Source organism: Somniosus microcephalus, chromosome 14 (genome assembly GCF_052327205.1).
Source record: "Somniosus microcephalus isolate GS21.2 chromosome 14, FLI_Smic_1.0, whole genome shotgun sequence".
Classification (NCBI taxonomy): domain Eukaryota; kingdom Metazoa; phylum Chordata; class Chondrichthyes; order Squaliformes; family Somniosidae; genus Somniosus; species Somniosus microcephalus.
In genome coordinates, this window is record NC_141000.1 from 134,604,177 (window position 1) to 134,628,701 (window position 24,525).

General features: G+C 49.9%; 1 protein-coding gene across 1 annotated transcript in view; it reads left to right on the plus strand.

The window, feature by feature from the left end:
• Positions 1-2,781: 2,781 nt before the first annotated feature.
• Positions 2,782-24,525, plus strand: part of cryaa (crystallin, alpha A) — a 53,791-nt gene continuing 32,047 nt past the window's right edge. Inside the window, exon 1 of the mRNA XM_086007352.1 lies at positions 2,782-3,015. Coding sequence (XP_085863478.1) covers positions 2,827-3,015 — 189 coding nt within the window. The 5' untranslated portion in view covers positions 2,782-2,826. The remainder of the gene's footprint in view (positions 3,016-24,525) is intronic.

Sequence of the window (24,525 nt, forward strand, 5' to 3'; positions counted from 1 at the left end):
ACACTCCCAGCTCTCTGATATCCCATGTAACACATTCCCAGCTCTCTGATATCCCATGTAACACACTCCCAGCTTTCTGATATCACTGTAACACACTCCCAGCTCTCTGATATCCCGTGTAACACACTCCCAGCTCTCTGATATCCCTGCAACACACTCCCAGCTCTCTGATATCCCATGTAACACACTCCCAGCTCTCTGATATCCCGTGTAACACACTCCCAGCTCTCTGATATCCTGTGTAACACACTCCCAGCTCTCTGATATCCCGTGTAACACACTCCCAGCTCTCTGATATCCCTGTAACACACTCCCAGCTCTCTGATATCCCTGTAACACACTCCCAGCTCTCTGATATCCCATGTAACACACTCCCAGCTCTCTGATATCGCGTGTAACACACTCCCAGCTCTCTGATATCCTGTGTAACACAGTCCCAGCTCTCTGATATCCCTGTAACACACTCCCAGCTCTGTGTGATCCCATGTAACACACTCCCAGCTCTCTGATATCCCATGTAACACACTCCCAGCTCTCTGATATCCTGTGTAACACACTCCCAGCTCTCTGATATCCTGTGTAACACACTCCCAGCTCTCTGATATCCCTGTAACACACTCCCAGCTCTCTGATATCCCGTGTAACACCATCCCAGCTCTCTGATATCCCTGTAACACACTCCCAGCTCTCTGATATCCCGTGTAACACACTCCCAGCTCTCTGATATCCCTGTAACACACTCCCAGCTCTCTGATATCCCTGTAACACACTCCCAGCTCTCTGATATCCCGTGTAACACACTCCCAGCTCTCTGGTATCCCGTGTAACACACTCCCAGCTCTCTGATATCCCGTGTAACACACTCCCAGCTCTCTGATATCCCGCGTAACACACTCCCAGCTCTCTGCTATCCCGTGTAACACACTCCCAGCTCTCTGATATCCCGTGTAACACACTCCCAGCTCTCTGATATCCCTGTAACACACTCCCAGCTCTCTGATATCCCATGTAACACACTCCCAGCTCTCTGATATCCTGTGTAACACACTCCCAGCTCTCTGATATCCCGTGTAACACACTCCCAGCTCTCTGATATCCCTGTAACACACTCCCAGCTCTCTGATATCCTGTGTAACACACTCCCAGCTCTCTGATATCCCGTGTAACACACTCCCAGCTCTCTGATATCCCGTGTAACACACTCCCAGCTCTTTGATATCCCTGTAACACACTCCCAGCTCTCTGATATCCCATGTAACACACTCCCAGCTCTCTGATATCCCGTGTAACACACTCCCAGCTCTCTGATATCCTGTGTAACACACTCCCAGCTCTCTGATATCCCGCGTAACACACTCCCAGCTCTCTGCTATCCCGTGTAACACACTCCCAGCTCTCTGATATCCCGTGTAACACACTCCCAGCTCTCTGATATCCCTGTAACACACTCCCAGCTCTCTGATATCCCATGTAACACACTCCCAGCTCTCTGATATCCTGTGTAACACACTCCCAGCTCTCTGATATCCCTGTAACACACTCCCAGCTCTCTGATATCCCGTGTAACACACTCCCAGCTCTCTGATATCCCGTGTAACACACTCCCAGCTCTCTGTTATCCCGTGTAACACACTCCCAGCTCTCTGTTATCCCGTGTAACACACTCCCAGCTCTCTGATATCCCGTGTAACACACTCCCAGCTCTCTGATATCCTGTGTAACACACTTCCAGCTCTCTGATATCCCTGTAACACACTCCCAGCTCTCTGATATCCTGTGTAACACACTCCCAGCTCTCTGCTATCCCGTGTAACACACTCGCAGCTCTCTGATATCCTGTGTAACACACTTCCAGCTCTCTGATATCCCTGTAACACACTCCCAGCTCTCTGATATCCTGTGTAACACACTCCCAGCTCTCTGCTATCCCGTGTAACACACTCCCAGCTCTCTGATATCCCTGTAACACACTCCCAGCTCTCTGATATCCCTGTAACCCACTCCCAGCTCTCTGATATCCCGTGTAACACACTCCCAGCTCTCTGATATCCCGTGTAACACACTCCCAGCTCTCTGATATCCCGTGTAACACACTCCCAGCTCTCTGATATCCCGTGTAACACACTCCCAGCTCTCTGATATCCCTGTAACACACTCCCAGCTCTCTGATATCCCTGTAACACACTCCCAGCTCTCTGATATCCCTGTAACACACTCCCAGCTCTCTGATATCCCGTGTAACACACTCCCAGCTCTCTGATATCCTGTGTAACACACTCCCAGCTCTCTGATATCCCTGTAACACACTCCCAGCTCTCTGATATCCCTGTAACACACTCCCAGCTCTCTGATATCCCTGTAACACACTCCCAGCTCTCTGATATCCCGTGTAACACACTCCCAGCTCTCTGATATCCTGTGTAACACACTCCCAGCTCTCTGATATCCCATGTAACACACTTTGTGGAGTTGCTAATTTATCACTAGGTTGGTTGTTCCCCAGTAACAGTGCAGTGTAATAGAAATCTGCAGCTAGTCTGTGCCTTATCTAATTTTGCCTGAACAGACTGCCTTTTGCTTTAGAGCAGCGAGATGATTTGTGGAGTTAGTTTCCTCTGTCAGCAAAGCTGGGAGTGTCCTGTCCAGTCACCCGTCCTCCATCTGCTGACAACCAACAGTTTTTCCAACTTTCGTCATGAGTTCATCATTCCAGAACCATCCAGATTACCGGTCTATTCAGTACCATAAGTATATAAATGGGTCTGGTCGCTGGGATCGACACTCCTGCAGCATTGTGTGGAGACGAGATCACAAATACTCGGCAGTATGGATCTTGCCATTCAGTACCCCTGGTTCAGACGTTCTCTGGGATCTTTCTATCCAAGCCGCCTCTTTGATCAGTTTTTTGGAGAAGGTCTTTTTGACTATGACCTCTTTCCTTTCTTCTCTTCCACCATCAGCCCCTACTACAGGCAGTCAGTATTCCGGAACTTCCTGGACTCAGGCATCTCTGAGGTAAACATCTCGCTTTGTGACTAACAAGATTATTAATCACATTAATGATAAGACTAATTACAGTAATAATGAGTGACGTTGTTTGTAAATGATCTGTGTGTAATTCATTTCAGATACATTGTTAAACGATTCTATTCTAGTAACATATTCAGGTTAAAATTTACACTGAATTAAGCAATAACTAGTCCTAGTGACCCGTTACCGAAAGCAATTCATAATTAGCTTGAGTTAGAAGATTTTCATTATTGCTCTTGTTACCAGCCTTTGTACAAGACCGGGCAAGGCGAGGACAGGGCTAGGACGGGCAGGGCTTGGGCGGGCAGGGCGGGACATGCTGAAGGTGGGCAGGACGGGGCAGGGCTTGGGCGGGCAGGGTGGGACATGCTGAAGATGGGCAGGGTGGGGTGGGCAGGGCGGGGCATGCTGAAGGCGGGCAGGGCGGGGCATGCTGAAGGCGGGCAGGGCGGGGCATGCTGAAGGTGGGCAGGACGGGGCAGGGCTTGGGCGGGCAGGGTGGGACATGCTGAAGATGGGCGGGGCGGGCAGGGCGGGGCATGCTGTAGGCGGGCAGGGTGGGGCATGCTGAAGGCGGGCAGGGCGGGGTGGGCAGGGCGGGGCATGCTGAAGGCGGGCAGGGTGGGGCATGCTGAAGATGGGCAGGGCGGGGTGGGCAGGGCGGGGCATGCTGAAGGCGGGCAGGGCGGGGCATGCTGAAGGTGGGCAGGACGGGGCAGGGCTTGGGCTGGCAGGGTGGGACATGCTGAAGATGGGCGGGGCGGGCAGGGCGGGGCATGCTGTAGGCGGGCAGGGCGGGGCATGCTGAAGATGGGCAGGGCGGGGTGGGCAGGGCGGGGCATGCTGAAGGCGGGCAGGGCAGGGCATGCTGAAGGCGGGCAGGGCGGGGCATGCTGAAGGCAGGCAGGACGGGGCATGCTGAATGCGGGCAGGGCGGGGCATGCTGAAGGTGGGCAGGACGGGGCAGGGCTTGGGCGGGCAGTGCTTGGGCGCGCAGTGTGGGCAGGCTAGGGCGGGCAGGGTGGGGAAGCCAGGCTGAGGGTGGGCAGGGTGAGCGAGGGCGAGGAGGGAGGGTGAGCGAGGGCGAGGAGGGAGGGTGAGCGAGGGCGAGGAGGGAGGGTGAGCGAGGGCGAGGAGGGAGGGTGAGCGAGGGCGAGGAGGGAGGGTGAGCGAGGGCGAGGAGGGAGGGTGAGCGAGGGCGAGGAGGGAGGGTGAGCGGGGGCGAGGAGGGAGGGTGAGCGGGGGCGAGGAGGGAGGGTGAGCGAGGGCGAGGAGGGAGGGTGAGCGAGGGCGAGGAGGGAGGGTGAGCGAGGGCGAGGAGGGAGGGTGAGCGAGGGCGAGGAGGGAGGGTGAGCGGGGGCGAGGAGGGAGGGTGAGCGAGGGCGAGGAGGGAGGGTGAGCGAGGGCGAGGAGGGAGGGTGAGCGAGGGCGAGGAGGGAGGGTGAGCGAGGGCGAGGAGGGAGGGTGAGCGAGGGCGAGGAGGTAGGGTGAGCGAGGGCGAGGAGGGAGGGTGAGCGGGGGCGAGACGGGTGGGCGAGGGGATGCGAGGAGGGGCAGGGCCAGGAGGGCGAGGAGGGGCAGGGCGAGGGTGGGCAGAGCTGTGTGAGGGCGAGGAGAGCGGAGTAGTGCGATAGCAAAATACTGCAGATGTTGGAAATCCGAAATAACAACAGAAAATGCTGGAAAAACTCAGCAGGTCAGGCAACATCCGTGGAGAGAAATTAGAGTTGACGTTTCGGGTCGAACCCTTCTTCAAAACTGGAAAGAAAAGAAAATGGATCAAAGGCAGGGCTGCGATCGGACAAAAGAGGTAAAAGAAACAAAAGAAGTAAAAGAGACAATAAAAGGTATTCGAAGCTAGACGAGATGGTAATAGGCTGAGATTAGGTGTAAAGTGTACTGGCAGGGCAAGAGACAGCTGCTAGGTGTGAGAGAGAAACAAAAGGAAAGTGGGGGGGGGGGAAAGGTTGTGGAAAAATTACAAGAATAAATGTAATAGGGGCCGAGGTTATGATCTGAAATTGTTGAACTCGATATTGAGTCCGGAAGGCTGCAGAGTGCCTAATCGGAAGATGAGGTGCTGTTCCTCGAGTTTACGTTGAGCTTCCGTGGAACAATATAAAAGGCCAAGGACGGTGAGGCCCAAGTGGGAATGGAGCGGTGAATTAAAATGACAGGCGACCGGAAGCTCGGGGTCACCCTTACGGACTGAACGGAGGTGTTCCGCAAAGTGGTCACCCAATCTGCGTTTGGTCTCCCCAATGTAGAGGAGACCGCATCGTGAGCAGCGAATACAGTATACTAGATTGCAAGAAGTACAAGTAAATCGCTGTTTCACCTGGAAGGGGTGTTTGGGGCCCTGGACAGTGGGAAGGGGGGAGGTATACGGGCAGGTGTTACATCTCCTCCGCTTGCACGGGAAGGTGCCAGGCGAAGGGGAAGGGCTGTTAAGGGTGATAGAGGAGTGGACTAGGGTGTCTTGGAGGGAGCGGTCCCTACGGAATGCTGAAAGGGGAGGGGAGAGGAAGATACGTTTGGTGGTGGGATCACTTTGGAGGTAGCGGAAATGGCGGAGGATGATCCGTTGAATGTGGAGGCTGGTGGGGTGAAAGGTGAGGACAAGGGGAACCCTATCGTGGTTCCGGGAGGGAGGGACAGGGGTGAGGGCAGAAGTGCGGGAGATAGAACTGACACGGTCGAGGGCGGTGTCAACCACGGTAGAGGGGAATCCTCGGTTGCGGAAAAAGGAAGACATGTCTGAAGCACTGGTGTGGAAGGTGGCATCGTCGGAGCAGATACGGCGGAGGCGGAGAAACTGGGAGAATGGAATAGAGTCCTTACAGGAAGCGGGGTGGGAGGAAGTGTAGTCCAGGTAGCTGTGGGAGTCAGTGGGCTTATAGTGAATGTTTGTCAATAACCTATCCCCAGAGATGGAGACGGAGAAGTCGAGGAAGGGAAGGGAGGAGTCAGAGATGGACCATGTGAAGGTGAAGGAAGGGTGGAAATTGGAGGCAAAGTGAATGAAATTGTCAAGTTCGGGGCGAGAGCAGGAAACGACACCGATACAGTCATCAATGTATCGGAAAAAGAGGTGAGGGAGGGGACCCGAGTAGGACTGGAACAAAGATTGTTCCACATAGCCCACGAAAAGGCAGGCATAGCTAGGACCCATGCGGGTACCCATGGCAACACCTTTGATTTGGAGGAAATGAGTGGAGTTAAAGGAGAAGTTGTTCAATGTGAGAACAAGTTCACCCAGGCGGAGGAGGTTGGTGGTGGATAGGGACTGGTCGGGCCTCTGTTCAAGGAAGAAGCGGAGCGCCCTCAGGCCATCCGGGTGGGGGATGGCGGTGTAGAGGGATTGTACGTCCATGGTGAAAAGGAAGCGGTTGGGGCCAGGAAACTGGAAACTGTTAAAGTGGCGGAGGGCGTCCGAAGAGTCACGGATGTAGGTGGGAAGAGACTGGACAAGGGGAGAAAAGATAGAGTCAAGATAGGAAGAGATAAGTTCGGTGGGGCAAGAACAGGCTGAAACGATGGGTCTACCAGGGCAGTCCTGTTTGTGGATCTTGGGAAGGAGGTAGAAGCGGGCTGTGCGGGGTTGAGGTTGGTGGCAGCAGGGGGAAGATCTCCAGAGGAGATGAGGTCAGTGACAGTCTTGGAAACGGTTGTTTGATGCTCGGTAGTGGGGTCATGGTCCAGGTGGAGGTAGGAGGAGGTGTCAGAGAGTTGGCATTCAGCTTCCGCTAGGTAGAGGTCAGTACGCCAAACAACAACGGCACCACCCTTGTCAGCGGGTTTAATGACAATGTCGGGGTTGGATCTGAGAGAATGGAGTGCTGCAAGTTCAGAGGGAGGTAGGTTGGAGTGAGTGAGGGGAGCAGAGAAATGGAGACGGCCGATGTCACGGCGGCAGTTAGCGATGAAAAGATCTAGAGAGGGTAAGAGGCCAGGGGGAGGGGTCCAGGTAGAACGGGAATTCTGCAAGTGGGAGAAAGGGTCAGTTGTGCGGGGGGAAGACTCCTGGCCAGTGAAGTGGGCACGGAGACGAAGGCGGCGGAAAAAGAGCTCAGCATCGTGCCGAGCTCGAAATTCATTGAGGTGGGGGCGTAAGGGGATGAAGCTCAGGCCTTTGCTGAGGACTGATCATTCGGGGTCAGAGAGTGGAAGGTCAGAGGGGATAGTGAAAACGCGGCAGGGGGTGAGATTGGGAGAAGGGGGGTCAGAGGAAAGTGAAGGGGAAGAAGGTTCCGGAGGGGCGTTGGTGTCCAAGAGTTGATGAAGCTTGCGATCCTTGACATCAGAAAGGAAGGGAAAAAGTTTTTTGTTGAAGCGTCGGATGAGTCGAAGGACGAAATGGAACTGTGGACCCGGACAGCTTTGAGATAGAGTGCGCCAGTGTTGCGGAGTAGTGCATGGGTGGGGCAGGATTTAAAGGATTGAGCTTCAATGGTGCCCAAAGTATGCGATACAGCTGCAGAGAGCGAGGGACCCAGCTCACGTGTAATGTGCATTTTTAGTCAGCCAGCACGAGAGAATTCCCCACGTCAGTCCACAGCGACAAGTAAAGTGAGATTTGGAGTAAGAGTACGATTGGGGAAGGTTCCAGAGTATTCGGTGAGTGTCTGCGGTCTCCCCGACTTCCACTAATCTCGTTTATGGTAATTTGCTCCTTGCATGTTTTCCACATTGCAGCTGGGCAGAGAATTTTAATGTACTTCTCTCTGCTCCCTGAGTGCTGGCCAGTCAAATTTCACCGTATGGCCTCCTTTCCCAGTCTCGCCCAATGTCTCGAGCTCCCTCCAAATTCTCTTGCTCTCCTCAACCTACCTTGTGCCACAGTTGCATTTTAGTCTCAGCTATTTTCAGGTAGAATCATTGGGTCGTAGAATTTTACAGCACAGAGGGAGGTCATTCAGCCCGTCGTGTCTGTACAGGCTCTCTGAAACTGCACTCCGCTCAGCCTCAATCACCTGCCATTTGTCCACAGCGTTTTAAAATGACCTCACCCATTGAAACTCCTTCCACAGATCATGTTTAATCCATCCAAATTGGAGAATTGAATTTACCTGTTTAATCTCCCAGACCTTGAATGTAATCATGTAAAATAAGAAACTATTCCTAAATACGCACTCCATACATTGTCCATGTTGACTGATTGTTTTCCTTGGCCTGTGATTTCCAAGATCATAACAACATATATCACAGAGTGTTCTGTCCCAGGGCAGCTACAGCACGGGTTAGATACAGAGTAAAGCTCCCTCTACACTGTCCCATCAAACACTCCCAGGGCAGGTACAGCACGGGTTAGATACAGAGTAAAGCTCCCTCTACACTGTCCCATCAAACACTCCCGGGGCAGGAACAGCACGGGTTAGATACAGAGTAAAGCTCCCTCTACACTGTCCCATCAAACACTCCCAGGGCAGGTACAGCACAGGTTAGATACAGAGTAAAGCTCCCTCTACACTGTCCCATCAAACACTCCCAGGGCAGGTACAGCACGGGTTAGATATAACAGCAACAACAACTTGTATTTATATTTCATTCTCCCAGTTTCTCCGTCTCCGCCGCGTCTGTTCTGACGATGCCACCTTCCATATCAGTGCTTCCGACATGTCTTCCTTTTTCCTCAACCGAGGATTCCCCTCTACTGTGGTTGACACGGCCCTTGACCGTGTCCATTCTATTTCCCACACTTCTGCTCTCACCCCTTCCCCTCCCTCCCAGAACCATGATAGGGTTCCCCTTGTCCTCACCTTTCACCCCACCAGCCTCCACATTCAACGGATCATCCTCCGCCATTTCCGCCACCTCCAACGTGATCCCACCACCAAACACATCTTCCCCTCACCTCCCCTTTCAGCATTCCGAAGGGACCGCTCCCTCCGCGACACCCTGGTCCACTCCTCAATCACCCCCAACAGCCCTTCTCCTTCGCCTTGCCACCTTCCCATGCAAGCACAGGAGATGCAACACCTGCCCTTTTACCTCCTCCCTTCCCACTGTCCAGGGCCCCAAACACCCCTTCCAGGTGAAACAGCGATTTACTTGTACTTCTTGCAATTTAATATACTGTATTCGCTGCTCATGATGCGGTCTCCTCTACATTGGGGAGACCAAACGCAGATTGGGCAACCGCTTTGCGGAACACCTCCGTTCAGTCCGTAAGGGTGACCCTGAGCTTCCAGTCGCCTGTCACTTTAATTCTCCACTTCACTCCCACTCTGATCTCTCTGTCCTCGGCCTATTACATTGTTCTAATGAAGCTCAACGTAAGCTCGAGGAACAGCACCTCACCTTTCGATTGGGCACTTCACAGCCTTCTGGACTCAACATCGAGTTCAACAATTTCAGATAATAATCCCTGCCCCCATTTTTCATGCAGTATGATTTTGCCATTCCCATTTGCAACATTTTCACAACATGTTCTTTCAATTCCTTCCTCCCCTCCTAAACCCCGCCCCCCTGTCTCTGCACCTGCTTAATCTGTTACATCTCCAGCTTTTTCCAGTTCTGATGAAGGGTCCCAGACCTGAAACGTTAACTCTGTTTCTCTCTCCACGGATGCTGCCTGGCCTGCTGAGTATTTCCAGCATTTTCTGTTGTTATTTCAGATTTCCAGCATCCGCAGTATTTTGCTATTATATTGGACTTGATGCGAGTTAGGGCAGCCGAGTTTTGGATAACCTCAAGTTTACGTAGGGTGGAATGTGGGAGGCCAGCCAGGAGTGCGTTGGAATAGTCAAGTCTAGCGGTAACAAAGGCATGGATGAGGGTTTCAGCAGCGGATGAGCTGAGGCAAGGACGGAGACGGGCGATGTTACGGAGGTGTAAATAGGCGGTCTTTGTTGTGCTGCAGATATGCGGTCGGAAGCTTATTTCAGGGTCAAATATGACACCAAGGTTGCGAACAGTGTGGTTTAGCCTCAGAGAGCTATTAGGGAGAGGGATGGAGTCAGGGACTAGGGAACGGAGTTTGTGGCGGGGACCGAAAACAATGGCTTCGGTCTTCCCAATATTTAATTGGAGAACATTTCTGCTCATCCAGAATTGGATGTCGGACAAGCAGTCTTGACAATTTAGAGACCGTGGAGGGGTCGAGAGGAGAGGTAGTGAGGTAGAGCTGGGTGTCGTCAGCATACATGTGGAAACTGATGCTGTGTTTTTGGATGATGCCGCCAAGGGGCAGCATGTAGATGAGAAATAGGAGGGGCCAAGGATAGATCCTTGGGGGACACCAGGGGTAACAATGCGGGAGCGGGAAGAGAAGCCGTTGCAGGTGATTCTCTGGCTATGATTAGATAGATAAGAATGGAACCAGGCGAGTGCAGTCCCACCCAGCTGGACGACGGTAGAGAGGCGTTGGAGAAGGATGGAGTGGTCAACCGTGTTAAAAGCTGCAGACAAGTCAAGAAGGACGAGGAGGGATGGTTTACCTTTGTCACAGTCACAAAGGATGTCATTTGTGACTTTGATGAGAGCCGTTTCGGTACTGTGGCAGGGACGTAAACCTGATTGGGGGGATTCAAACATGGAGCTGCGGGAAAGATGGGCATGGATTTGGGAGGTGACAACACATTCAAAGACTTTGGAGAGGAAAGGGAGGTTGGAGATGGGCGGTGGTTTGCAAGGATGGAGGGATCAATGGTTGTTTTTTTGAGGAGAGGGGTGATGATGGCATATTTGAGGGAGAGGGGGACAGTACCTGAGGAGAACCATTAACAATATCAGCTAACATGGGAGCCCGAAAATGAAGTTGGGTGGTCAGCAGTTTGGTGGGAATTGGGTCGAGGCAGCAGGAAGTGGGCCTCACCTCATGGACAAGACGAGCGTGGAGAGGTCATGAGGGGAGATCGAAGAGAAACTGGAGAAAGATGTGAGTTCAGGGCTAGGGCAGGGGGGGAACCTTAGAGGAAGTTTGGCCCGGTGGGCTAGGGGAAGGAAGGGAAGTGGCAGAGGCAGCTGAACGGATGGTCTCAATCTTAGAGACAAAGAAGTCCATGAGCTCCTCACACTTGTTGTCGGAGGTGAGGGTGGAGGAGACAGGGCAGAGGGGTTTAAGAAGACAGTAGAGAATAGAAGCCGGGGTGTATCTTTGCATTCCAGAATGATTCTGGAATAGTGAGCAATTTTGACAGAGAGCAGGACCCGATAATGCTTTATGTGGTCCAGCCAGACCTGGCGGTGAATGGCTAAACCAGTTGTCCACCATATCCGTTCAAGTCTGTGTCCCTTGGACTTAAGGGAGTGAAGCTGAGGGCTGTACCAGCGTAATTGTTTTAATAGGGACTAGGGCATCGAAGGTGGTGGTGAGGGTGTGGTTGAGCAGATCGGTAGCTGCAGAAATGTCATGGTGAATGGAGGGCCAAAGGCTGGACAGTTGGGATTTCATAAGTGCAGTTGTAAGAGAGTTGGGAGAGAGTTTTTTCCAGGGGCGGACACAGAAGGAAGTAGGGTTGGGGGTGGTGGAAGGAGGATGTGGGTGAAGAGCGATACGAGGAAGTGGTCAGAGATGGCCTTATCTGTGATTTTCACGATGGGAGTAGCGAGGCCACGAGAGATGGCAAGGTCAAGGGGGTGGTCGTGAATATGGATTGGGGAGTTTACATGGAGGGAGAGATTAAGGGAGGATAGGAGGCTAGTGAACTCAGAGGAGAGAGAGCATGATGAATTGAGATGGAGGTTGAAATTACCAAGGATGAGAAGTCATTCGGTGCAGAGGCTGAGGGAGGAAAGCAGTGAAGATATCTCGGTAATAACATTTTTATGGTACTTGGGTGGGTGAGTAGAGAACGAGAATTTTAAATGAGCGGTAAGAGGGGTGGAATAAGGTGAGATGCCCAAATGAGGAGAAAGTGCCGGAGGAGTAGGGGGACAGACCCAGGTGTGATTTGGTGATGAGAGCCACACCGCCACCACGGTGGTCTGAGTGGGGCAAGTGGTGGAAGGTATAGCCAGGCGGGGAGACTTCATTTAAGGGTAAGGTGTCATCACCCCTCAGCCAAGTTTCCGTCAGGGCCATGGTGTCGATGCAATCATCCACGATAAGCTCATGGATGGTAAGGGTCTTGTTTGCAAGTGAACGGACATTCTGGAGGGAGATGCGGAAAGGGTCGGTGGTGGCTGACCCACTACCAGCATCCACAGGGTCAGCGCTGGGAGGGGTGAGTTGGAGGGGAGGTGTTTAGCGAGATTAGCCCCCAGTGGGCACGCTGGGCGGAAAGGTTGGCGAGAGAGTAGGATGGGACAGTTGGGGTTGCTGCTCATAAGGAGACAGTGACGAGTGCCTCATGGGCCCTTTGTAGGATGCCAAGAGAGGCACAGAGGGAAGCTGTAGGCTTATCTAAGAAGGAAGCAAGCCTGGGACGGCGGCAGGAGAGTAGGAAGGTCGAAGAGTAATGAAGGATTGGGGAAGGGATTTGGGAGGGCAGAGTATCCGAAAGAGGTGAGATGAAAGAAGGCATGACAACAGAAGAGAGTGGTCAGGGAGGGATAGAGAGAAAAGGAAAAGGGGGAATAAAAGTGGAAAAAGAAATGACCAGCTCAGGTCTGGAGTGGCAGCCAAAGTGTGCATGCGAATGGACACAGGGGAAAAGCTCAGGTTACATAGGCCTGGTTAAATGTAGTAATTAATGGGATACATATTTCCTGGTACTGTAGCAGGGAATAGGTTGGAGACAATAGTAGGGAGACCAGGGTCAAAGTCAGAGGTCCCATGGAGAGACAAAGCCGACATAAGCAGGATGGAGCCGGCACAGAGCATCGACGAACCGCTGTCCAAAGCAGGCGAGTGAAGTCCGGAAGCTATTTGAAGGGTGGAGAGTTCAAGGATGGAGGTTGTTGCTGTAGGAATGAGCATCGGGAGCAGTGCAGAAAGATGATGGCGAAATTGACGTAAGTTGGAGGTCACCGTAGATCAAAGCGACGGAGAAAAAGTAAAACCACAAGCCAGCGACCAGCAAAGCTGAAAACCAGTAGAACGAGTCACCGGACAGCAAGTGAAACATCAGCTGCTAGTTAGAGGCCAACAAAGCTCAGAACCAGTTCAGCAGAAACACAGCCACAGTTTCAAAGTTATTTTAAACAAATAAAATCTTTTAGCAGCAGAGATAGAGACACAGCAGGTAGGCTTTACAGTGTAATCCAGTGTAGTCCAGTGCAGGAGCGTAGTGGTGTAGTTCAAAGCAGAAACTTAGTCTGGATGTCCAGAGAAGTCCAGGAGATCGGAAACCAATTTGAGAAAAGAATTCAGCAGCATAAGACTTGAAACGACTGAAAAGCAAAGCAGAGTCACAGCAGCTGAGTCACACAGTGTAGTCAGTAGAGCAGCGTAGTCCTGTTGGTAGAGGAATCCAGTGATGGAAGTCAAGTTTCAGCAGAGTTCCAGCAGTTGAAAGAGCTCAGTGAGAACAAAGACACACCAGGTCAGGGGATGGGCAGTGGACTCACAGGGGTAGCTTTAAACTTGTAGTTTGAACTTGTAGTTCGGGCTAAAATGCCTTCACTATCAGAGCCAGGGTATCTTACAATGGAAGAAAGGAGATTGGGGGAAGAAAGGGCAAAGGATGGCAATGGATGACCAAGGATACAGTTGAAGAGAAGAGCAGTTCAGCAAGGACTGCCAGACCAGGAGCCAGCTTGAAATATACTGCTGAGGGACAGAGTCAGATCAAACACTCCCAGGGCAGGTACAACACGGGTTAGATACAGAGTAAAGCTCCCTCTACACTGCACCATCAAACACTCTCAGGGCAGGTACAGCACGGGTTAGATACAGAGTAAAGCTCCCTCTACAGTGTCCCATCAAACACTCCCAGGGCAGGTACAGCACGGGTTAGATACAGAGTAAAGCTCCCTCTACACTATCCCATCAAACACTCCCAGAGCAGGTACAGCACGGGTTAGATACAGAGTAAAGCTCCCTCTACACTGTCCCATCAAACACTCCCAGGGCAGGTACAGCACGGGTTAGATACAGAGTAAAGCTCCCTCTACACTATCCCATCAAACACTCCCAGAGCAGGTACAGCACGGGTTAGATACAGAGTAAAGCTCCCTCTACACTGTCCCATCAAACACTCTCAGGGCAGGTACAGCACGGGTTAGATACAGAGTAAAGCTCCCTCTACACTGTCCCATCAAACACTCCCAGGGCAGGTACAGCACGGGTTAGATACAGAGTAAAGCTCCCTCTACACTATCCCATCAAACACTCCCAGAGCAGGTGCAGCACGGGTTAGATACAGAGTAAAGCTCCCTCTACACTGTCCCATCAAACACTCTCAGGGCAGGTACAGCACGGGTTAGATACAGAGTAAAGCTCCCTCTACACTATCCCATCAAACACTCCCAGAGCAGGTACAGCACGGGCTAGATACAGAGTAAAGCTCCCTCTACACTGTCCCATCAAACACTCCCAGGGCAGGTACAGCATGGGTTAGATACAGAGTAAAGCTCCATCTACACTGTCCCATCAAACACTCCCAGGGCAGGTACAGCACAGGTTAGATACAGAGTAAAACTCCCTCTACACTGTCCCCATCAAACACTCCCAGGGCAGATACAGCACGGGTTAGATACAGAGTAAAGCTCCCTCTTCACTGTCCCATCAAACACTCCCAGGGCAAGTACAGCACAGGTTAGATACAGAGTAAAGCTCCCTCTTCACTGTCCCATCAAACACTCCCAGGGCAGGTACAACACGGGTTAGATACAGAGTAAAACTCCCTCTACACTGTCCCGTCAAACACTCCCAGGGCAGGTACAGCAGGGGTTAGATACAGAGTAAAGCTCCCTCTGCACTGTCCCATCAAACACTCCCAGGGCAGGTACAGCACAGGTTAGATACAGAGTAAAGCTCCCTCTACACTGTCCCATCTAACACTCCCAGGGCAGGTACAGCAGGGGTTAGATACAGAGTAAAGCTCCCTCTACACTGTCCCATCAAACACTCCCAGGGCAGGTACAGCACGGGTTAGATACAGAGTAAAGCTCCCTCTACACTATCCCATCAAACACTCCCAGAGCAGGTGCAGCACGGGTTAGATACAGAGTAAAGCTCCCTCTACACTGTCCCATCAAACACTCTCAGGGCAGGTACAGCACGGGTTAGATACAGAGTAAAGCTCCCTCTACACTATCCCATCAAACACTCCCAGAGCAGGTACAGCACGGGCTAGATACAGAGTAAAGCTCCCTCTACACTGTCCCATCAAACACTCCCAGGGCAGGTACAGCATGGGTTAGATACAGAGTAAAGCTCCATCTACACTGTCCCATCAAACACTCCCAGGGCAGGTACAGCACAGGTTAGATACAGAGTAAAACTCCCTCTACACTGTCCCCATCAAACACTCCCAGGGCAGATACAGCACGGGTTAGATACAGAGTAAAGCTCCCTCTTCACTGTCCCATCAAACACTCCCAGGGCAAGTACAGCACAGGTTAGATACAGAGTAAAGCTCCCTCTTCACTGTCCCATCAAACACTCCCAGGGCAGGTACAACACGGGTTAGATACAGAGTAAAACTCCCTCTACACTGTCCCGTCAAACACTCCCAGGGCAGGTACAGCAGGGGTTAGATACAGAGTAAAGCTCCCTCTGCACTGTCCCATCAAACACTCCCAGGGCAGGTACAGCACAGGTTAGATACAGAGTAAAGCTCCCTCTACACTGTCCCATCTAACACTCCCAGGGCAGGTACAGCAGGGGTTAGATACAGAGTAAAGCTCCCTCTACACTGTCCCATCAAACACTCCCAGGGCAGGTACAGCACAGGTTAGATACAGAGTAAAGCTCCCTCTACACTGTCCCATCTAACACTCCCAGGGCAGGTACAGCACAGGTTAGATACAGAGTAAAGCTCCCTCTACACTGTCCCATCAAACACTCCCAGGGCAGGTACAGCAGGGGTTAGATACAGAGTAAAGCTCCCTCTACACTGTCCCATCAAACACTCCCAGGGCAGGTACAGCACAGGTTAGATACAGAGTAAAGCTCCCTCTACACTGTCCCATCAAACACTCCCAGGGCAGGTACAGCACAGGTTAGATACAGAGTAAAGCTCCCTCTACACTGTCCCATCAAACACTCCCAGGGCAGGTACAGCACGGGTTAGATACAGAGTAAAGCTCCCTCCACACTGTCCCATCAAACACTCCCAGGGCAGGTACAGCACAGGTTAGATACAGAGTAAAGCTCCCTCTACACTGTCCCATCAAACACTCCCAGGGCAGGTACAGCACAGGTTAGATACAGAGTAAAGCTCCCTCTACACTGTCCCATCAAACACTCCCAGGGCAGGTACAGCACAGGTTAGATACAGAGTAAAGCTCCCTCTACACTGTCCCATCAAACACTCCCAGGGCAAGTACAGCACAGGTTAGATACAGAGTAAAGCTCCCTCTACACTGTCCCATTAAACACTCCCAGGGCAAGTACAGCACAGGTTAGATACAGAGTAAAGCTCCCTCTACACTGTCCCATTAAACACTCCCAGGGCAGGTATAGCACGGGTTAGATATAGAGTAAAGCTCCTTCTACACTGTTGCATCAAAATCCCCAAACAGATTTCAGAGAATCATAGAATGATACAGCACAGAAAGAGGCCATTCGACCCATCGTGTCTGTGCCGGCTCTTTGCTAGAGCTATCCAATTAATCCCACTCCCTTGCTCTTTCTCCATAGCCCAGCAAATTTTTTTCCCGTCAAGTATTTATGTAATTATCTTATGAAGGCTACTACTGATTCTGTATCCCCCACCCTTTCAGGATGTGCATTCCAGATAATAACAACTCGCTGTGCAAAAAATATGTTTCCCCATGTCGCCTCTGGTTCTTTTGCCAATCACCTTCAACCTGTGTCCTCTGGTTACCGACCATTCCGCCAATGGGAACGGTTTCACTTTATTTACTCTATCAAAACCATTCATGATTTTGAACACCTCCATCAAATTGCCTCTTAACCTTCTCTGCTCTAAGGAGAACAACCCAGTTTCTCCAATCTCTCCATATAACTGAACTCCCTCATCCTTTAGTATCATTCGAGTTAATCTCCTCTGTACCTGTCTAAGGCCTTGACGTCCTTCCCAAAGTGCGGTGCCCAGAATTGAACATAATACTCCAGCTGAGGCCCAACTAGTGTTTTATATAGTTTTAGCAAAACCTCCTTGCTTTTGTACTCTATGCTTGTATTAATAAAGCCGCCATATGTTTTTTAATAGCCTTCTCAACTTGTCCTGCCAACTTCAAAGATTTGTTTTGTACACCCCCAGGTCTCTATGTTCCTGCATCCCCTTTAGAAGTATACCATTAGTTTATTTTGCCTCTCCTCATTCTTTCTACCAAAATGCCTCACTTCACACTTCTCTGCGTTGAATTTCACCTGCCACGTGTCTAACTATTTCACCAGTTTGTCTATGTCCTCCTGAAGTCACAGAGTCAGAGAGTCATAAGGGCACAGAAGGAGGCCATTCAGCCCATCGAGTCCATGCCAGCTCTCTGTGGAGCAATCCAATCAGTCCCATTCCCCCGCTCTATCCCCATAGCCCTGCAAGTTTATTTCCCTCAAGTGCCTATCCAGTCTCCCCTTGAAAACATTGAGTGTCTCCGCTTCCACCACTTCCGTCGGCAGCGAGTTCCAGGTCATCACCACTCGCTGCGTAAAAAAGTTTTTCCTCACATCCCCCCTGTATCTCTTGCCCAAAACCTTAAATCTGTGTCCCCTAGTCCTTGTACCATCAACTAGTGGGAACAGCCTTTCCCCGTCTAGCCTATCCAAACCCATCATAATCTTGTACACCTCTATCAAATCACCCCTCAACCTCCTTTGCTCTAATGAAAACAAATCCAGCTTCTCCAACCTGTCCTTGTAGCTAAGATCCCCCATCCCCGGAACCATTCTGGTAAATCTCCTCTGCACCCTCTCAAGGGCCTTCACATCCTTCCTAAAGTGTGGTGACCAGAACTGGACGCAATACTCCAGTTGTGGCCTAACCAGCGCTTTATAAAGGTTCAGCATAACTTCTCTACTTTTGTACTCAATACCTCTATTTATGAAGCCCAAGATCCCATATGCTTTGTTAACCACTCTCTCAATATGTCCCGCCACCTTCAGGGACCTATGCACATTAACTCCCAGGTCCCTCTGTCCCTGCACACTCTTTAAAACTGTGCCATTAAGTGTATATTGCCTCTCCCTGTTCCTTCTGTCAAAATGCATCACCTCACACTTCTCTGTATTAAATTCCATCTGCCACTTGTCTGCCCATGCTGCTAGTCTTTCTATGTCCTGTTGCAGACGATTGGTATCATCTTCACTGTTTGCCACACCACCAAGTTTGGTGTCATCAGCAAATTTAGAAATTCTACTCTGCATTCCAATATCCAGGTCATTTATATATAAAAAAGCAGTGGCCCCAGCACTGACCCTTGGGGAACACCACTATCTACCATCCCCCAGTCTGAAAAACAGCCATATACCACAACTTGCTGTTTTCTGTCCTTAAGCCAATTCCTTATCCAAGCTGCTACTGACCCACCTATTCCATGAGCCTCAATTTTGTTAACCAGCCTTCTATGTGGTACTTTGCCAAATGACTTCCTAAAATCCATGTAGACAATATCCATTGCATTCCCTTCATCAATCCTCCCTGTGACTTCATCAAAAAATTCAATTAGATTAGTCAAACACGATCTGCCTTTTACAAATCCGTGTTGGCTCTCCTTAATTAGCTTAAACCGCTCCAAGTGACCATTAATTTTTTCCTTGATTATTGTTTCTAAAACTTTACGCACCACTGCTGTTAAACTGACCGGCCTGTAGTTACTAGGATTGTCCTTACACCCTTTCTTGAACAATGGTATCACATTTGCCACTTTCCAATCCTCAGGCACCTTCCCTGCATCTAGGGAAGATTAGAAAATTATGGCAAGCCCTTCCGCTATCTCCTCCCCAATTCCCTTCAGCAACCTGGGATGCAAGCCATCTGGACCAGGCGACTTGTCCACTCTAAGCATACCCAGCCTTTCTAGTACATCCTGTCCATCAATTTTCACCCCTTCCATTGCTTCTACCTTTTCCACTTCATATGTCACCTTCTTTGTCTCTAATAGGCTCCACCCCGCCTCTTACTACCCGCTTACTGTTTTCATGCCAGTAGAAGATTTTTGGGTTCCCTTTTATGTTAACCGCCATTCTACTCTCATATTCTCTCTTTGCCAATCTTATTTTCATCTTCATATCCCCTCTCAACTTATTGTATTTGGTCTGGTTCTCCCTTGAAGTATATACCCGACATGCATCATACACCCTCTTTTTTTGTTTCATCATCATCTCTATCTCCCTTGTCATCCTTTGCTTTGGTTCCCTTACCCTTCCCTCTTGTTGGAATGTACCTAGCCTGTACTTGGAACATCTCCTCCTTAAAGATCACCCATTGTCCTGTTACAGTTTTTCCTGTCAGTCTTTGGTTCCATTTTACCCTGGCTAGATCCTTTTGCATCCCATTGAAGTTAGCCCTATTCCAGTTTAGAAGTTCCACTCTAGATTGGTCCTTGCTCCTCTCCATTGCTAATCTAAATCTTATGATACGATGATCACTTGTACCCAAGTGTTCTCCCACAGACACTTGGTCGACCTGGCCCACCTCATTCCCCAGCACCAGATCCAGCAATGCCTCCTTTCTAGTTGGGCCAACATCATATTGGTCAAGGAAATTCTCCTGAACACATTTCAGAAATTCCTCCCCCATCCTTTCTGTTTACCCTAGCATTATCCCAATCGATATTTGGGTAATTAAAGTCCCCCGATATCACCACTCTATAGTTCTTGCATATCTCTGCGATTTCCCTGCAGATTTGCTCCTCTACCTCCCCCTCACTAGTTGGAGGCCTATAGAATACCCCCAATAGCGTGATCATACCCTTTTTGCTCCTCAGCTCTAACCAAATGGATTCTGTCCTTGTCCCCTCAAGAACATCCTCCCTTTCCAACACTACAATGTCTTCCTTAATCAGCACTGCCACCCCACCTGCCTTTTTTTCTTCCCTATCTTTTCTGAACACCTTGTACCCTTGAATATTAAGTGCCCAGTCCTCACCGTTTTTAAGCCACGTTTCCGTTATTGCCACAACATCATATTGCCACATGGCTAATTGTGCTTGTAGCTCACCAACCTTATTCACCACACTTTGTGCGTTTACGTACATGCATTCTAAACCCATTTTTCAATTTTTCACAGTCTTTCTTAGTCTACTCCTACATAATATGGTACTACTACCGCCTCTAGTACTATCTTCTCTAGTACTATCCAACACACTCACTCTTTTATGCACCTTATTCCTCTTTTCTACTCCTATATGCTGGTGCCCATCCCCTTGCCAAGCTAGTTTAAACCCTCCCCAACAGCACTAACAAACCTCCCCGTGAGAATATTGGTCCCAGCTCTGTTGAGGTGTAACCCATCCGGCTTGTACAGGTCCCACCTTCCCCAGAAATGGTCCCAATGCCTCAGGAATCTAAAGCCCTCCCTCCTGCACCAACTCTCCAGCCACGCATTCATCTGTTCTATCCTCCTATTCCAATACTCACTAGCACGTGGCATCGGAGTCTACTACCTTTGAGGTCCTGCTTTTTAATCTCTCTCCTAGCTCCCTAAACTCTGTCTGCAGGACCTCATCCCTCTTTCTGCACATGTCGTTAGTACCAATATGGACAACGACCTCTGGCTGTTCACCCTTCCCCCTCAGAGTGTCCTACAGCCGCTCAGTGACATCCTTGACCCTAGCACCAGGGAGGCAACATACCATCCTGGAATCATGTCTACAGTTGCAGAAACGCCTGTCTGCTCTCTGAACTATCGAATCCCCTACCACTATTGCTCTTCCATTCTTTTTCCTCCCCCCCCCACCGTGCAGCTGAGCCACCCGTGGTGCCGTGGACTTGACTCTGGCTGCACTCCCCAGAGGAACCATCGCCCTCACCAGTACTCAGAACAGAATACTGGTTGGAGAGCGCGATGCACTCCAGGGACTCCTGCACTACCTGCCTGGTCCTCCTCTTGTGTCTGGCGGTCACCCATTCCCTCTCTGCCTGCACACTCTTAAGCTGTGGGGTGACCACCTCTAGAAACGTGCTATCCACATAACTCTCAGCCTCATGGATGCACCGCAGTGAATCCAGCTGCCGCTGAAGCTCCGAAACCCGGAGCTCGAGTTGCTGTAGCTGGCAACACTTCCCGCACATGTGGTCATCCAGGCTACGCACTTCATGGGACTGAGCTGCCCTGCCATGCCTCTATTTAATAGACTAAGAACTAACCCAGCAGAAATAAACTTAAAACTTAACAAAAAACACTCCCCAGCTACTCACCAATCAGCTCTTTCCCTCAATTTAATAGGCTATTAACTAACTTTGCAGAAATAAACTTATAAACTTAAAAAAAAAATACACTCACCAGCTACTTACCAATCAGCCGATGTCACTTTTTTTACTCTGACGTCACTTTTTCAAAAACTGCCTGTGTTGAGTTGCTGCCGCTCGGGACTGCTCCTTTTAACTGCTCGCTGTCGTTGTGCTCCCACCGTGTCCGCTCCTTCCGGTCTCAGTCTGTTACTATCATAGAATTATAGAATGGTTACAACACAGAATGAGGCCATTCAGCCCGTCGAGCCCGTGCTGGCTCTCTTCAAGAGCACTTCAGGTAGTCCTACTTCCTGCCCTTTCCCCGTAGCCCTGCATATTTTTTCCTTCAGGTACTTATCCAATTCCATTTTTAAAGTAACGATTGAATCTGCCTCCACCACGCTCTCAGGCAGTGCATTCCAGATCATAACCACTCGCTGCGTAAATTTTTTTTCCTCATGTCACCTTTAGTTCCTCTGCCAATCACCTTAAATCTGTGTCCTCTGGTTCTCAACCCTTCTGCCAATGGGAACAGTTTCTCTCTATCTACTCTGTCTAGATACCTCATGATTTTGAACACCTCTATCAAATCTCCTCTCAATCTTCTCTGCTCTAAGGAGAAGAACCCCAGCTTCTCCAGTCTATTCACGTAACTGAAGTCTCTCTTCCCTGGAACCATTTTTGTAAATCTTTTCTGCAGCCTCTCTAAGGCCTTCATATCCTTCCTAAAGTGCACACAATACTCCAGTTGAGGCCGAACCAGTGTTTTATAAAGGATCATCATAACTTCCTTGCTTTTGTACTCTACACCTCTATTTATGAAGCCCAGGATCCCGTATGCTTTTTTAACCACTTTCTCAACCTGCCCTGCCACCTTCAACGATTTGTGCACACATACCCCCAGGTCTCTCTGTTCATGCACCCCCTTTAGGATTGTACTCTTTAGTTTATATTGCCTCTCCTTGTTCTCCGTACCAAAATGTATCACTTCGCACTTTTCTGCGTTAAATTTCATCTGCCACGTGTCTGCCCATTCCACCAGCCTGTCCATGTCGTCTTGAAGTCTATCACTTTTCTCCTCACGGTTCACTGTGTCATCTGCAAATTTTGAAATTGTGCCCTGTACACCCAAGTCCAAGTCATTAATATATATCAAGAAAAGCAATGGTCCTAATACCGATCTCTGTGGAACACCACTGTGTATCTTCCTCCAGTCCGATAAACAACCGTTCACCACTACTCTCTGTTTCCTGTCACTTAGCCAATTTCACATCCATGCTGCCACTGTCCCTTTTATTCCATGGGCTTCAACTTTGCTGGCAAGCCTATTATGTGGCACTTTATCAAACGCCTTTTGGAAGTTCATGTACACCACATCAACCGCATTACCCTCATCAACACTCTCTGTTACCTCATCAAAAAACTCAATCAAGTTAGTTAAACACGATTTGCCTTTAACAAATCCATGCTGGCTTTCCTTAATTAATCCACACTTGTCCAAGTGACTGTTAATTTTGTCCCTCATTATCATTTCTAAAAGCTTCCCCACTACCAAGCTTAAACTGACTGGCCTGTAATTGCTGGGTTTATCCTTACACCCTTTTTTGAACAAGGGTGTAACATTTGCAATTCTCCAGTCCTCTGGCACCACCCCCGTATCTAAGGAGGATTGGAAGATTATGGCCAGTACCACCGCGATTTCCACCTTTACTTTATATTGAGTTTGAAAGTGATTTAGTTAAATCCGAAACTAGGGTCTTAAATGTAAACAAAGCAAACTACGTAGGCATGAGGGGCGAGTTGGCTAAGGTAGATTGGAAAACTACATTAAAAGGTATGACGGTAGACAAGCAATGGCTAGGATTTAAAGAATTAACACATAATTTACAACAAATATACATTCCTTTAAGGCACAAAAACCCCACAGGAAAAGTGGTCCACCCATGGCTAACAAGAGAAGTTAAAGATAGTATTAGACCAAAGGAAGAGGCTTATAATGTTGCTAAAAGGAGTAGTAAGCCTGAGGATTGGGAGGATTTTAGAATTCAGCAAAGGAGGACCAAGAAATTGATAAAGAAAGGGAAAATAGAATATGAGAGTAAACTAGCGAGAGACATAAAAACAGACTGTAAAAGCTTCTATAGGTATGTAAAAAGGAAAAGATTCGCGAAAGTAAATGTGGGTCCCTTACAGGCTGAGACAGGAGAAATTATAATGGGGAATAAGGAAATGGCAGAGAAATTAAACAAATACTTTGGGCTGGATTTTATCAATGGGGAGCTTTTGGAGGCGGGACTCCCACTTTTTGGGCTGTAGTCCCGCCTCCATCGACTTGTGGCCAACCCAAGCTATTTTCCCTTGATTGACCTTGTTAAACCCGCCCAGTGGGCTTAGCAGACCAATTAAGGGAAAGCCAGTTACAGGTGACGTCAGTGAGTGCCGTTTCATCTGTCAAGAAATGTCATCGTTTGACGGCTCTGTGAAGCTGTCAAACACTGACAATCTGTCTTCTAAGTTGTGTCTTTACTCAAGACTCAATTAGAAAGCCTTCCTGACCAGAAAGCAGAGGCTGCAGCTTTTGACAGTTCAGCGGCCATTCTGCTTTCTGTGCCGGTGAGCTGAGGGACTCCCGAGAACTGAAGGAAGGAAGCCTGCAGGAAGAAGTAAAGGTAAGTAAAACTTATTAAAACACTATACACACACCTCACACACTTACCTCTGCACACATGCACCCATTACTCATGAGCACACCGGACATCTCGGCCCCTCCGACCTCCGCAGACCGACGGCCCGCCTCGCTGACCCTGGCAAGGTTCGGAGCCGTCGGAAAGCCCACACTTCAGTGCTCAAAATAGGGATTAGCCAAAAAACTGCCTGTTAACTACCTGTTAACAGGCAGTTAATTGGCATTAATCCCCTTCCCGTCTTGAAGAGGTGGGACCCGGCGCGGGTCGGCTACCCGCCTCCTGGCAAGATGGCATGGAGGCGGGTTGGGCACCCGCCCCCAAATTCTGCCATTTTCCTGGCAGTCCCGCCTCCCCAGGGCTGGCAAAATCCAGCCCTTTGTGTCTGTCTTCACAGAAGAAGAT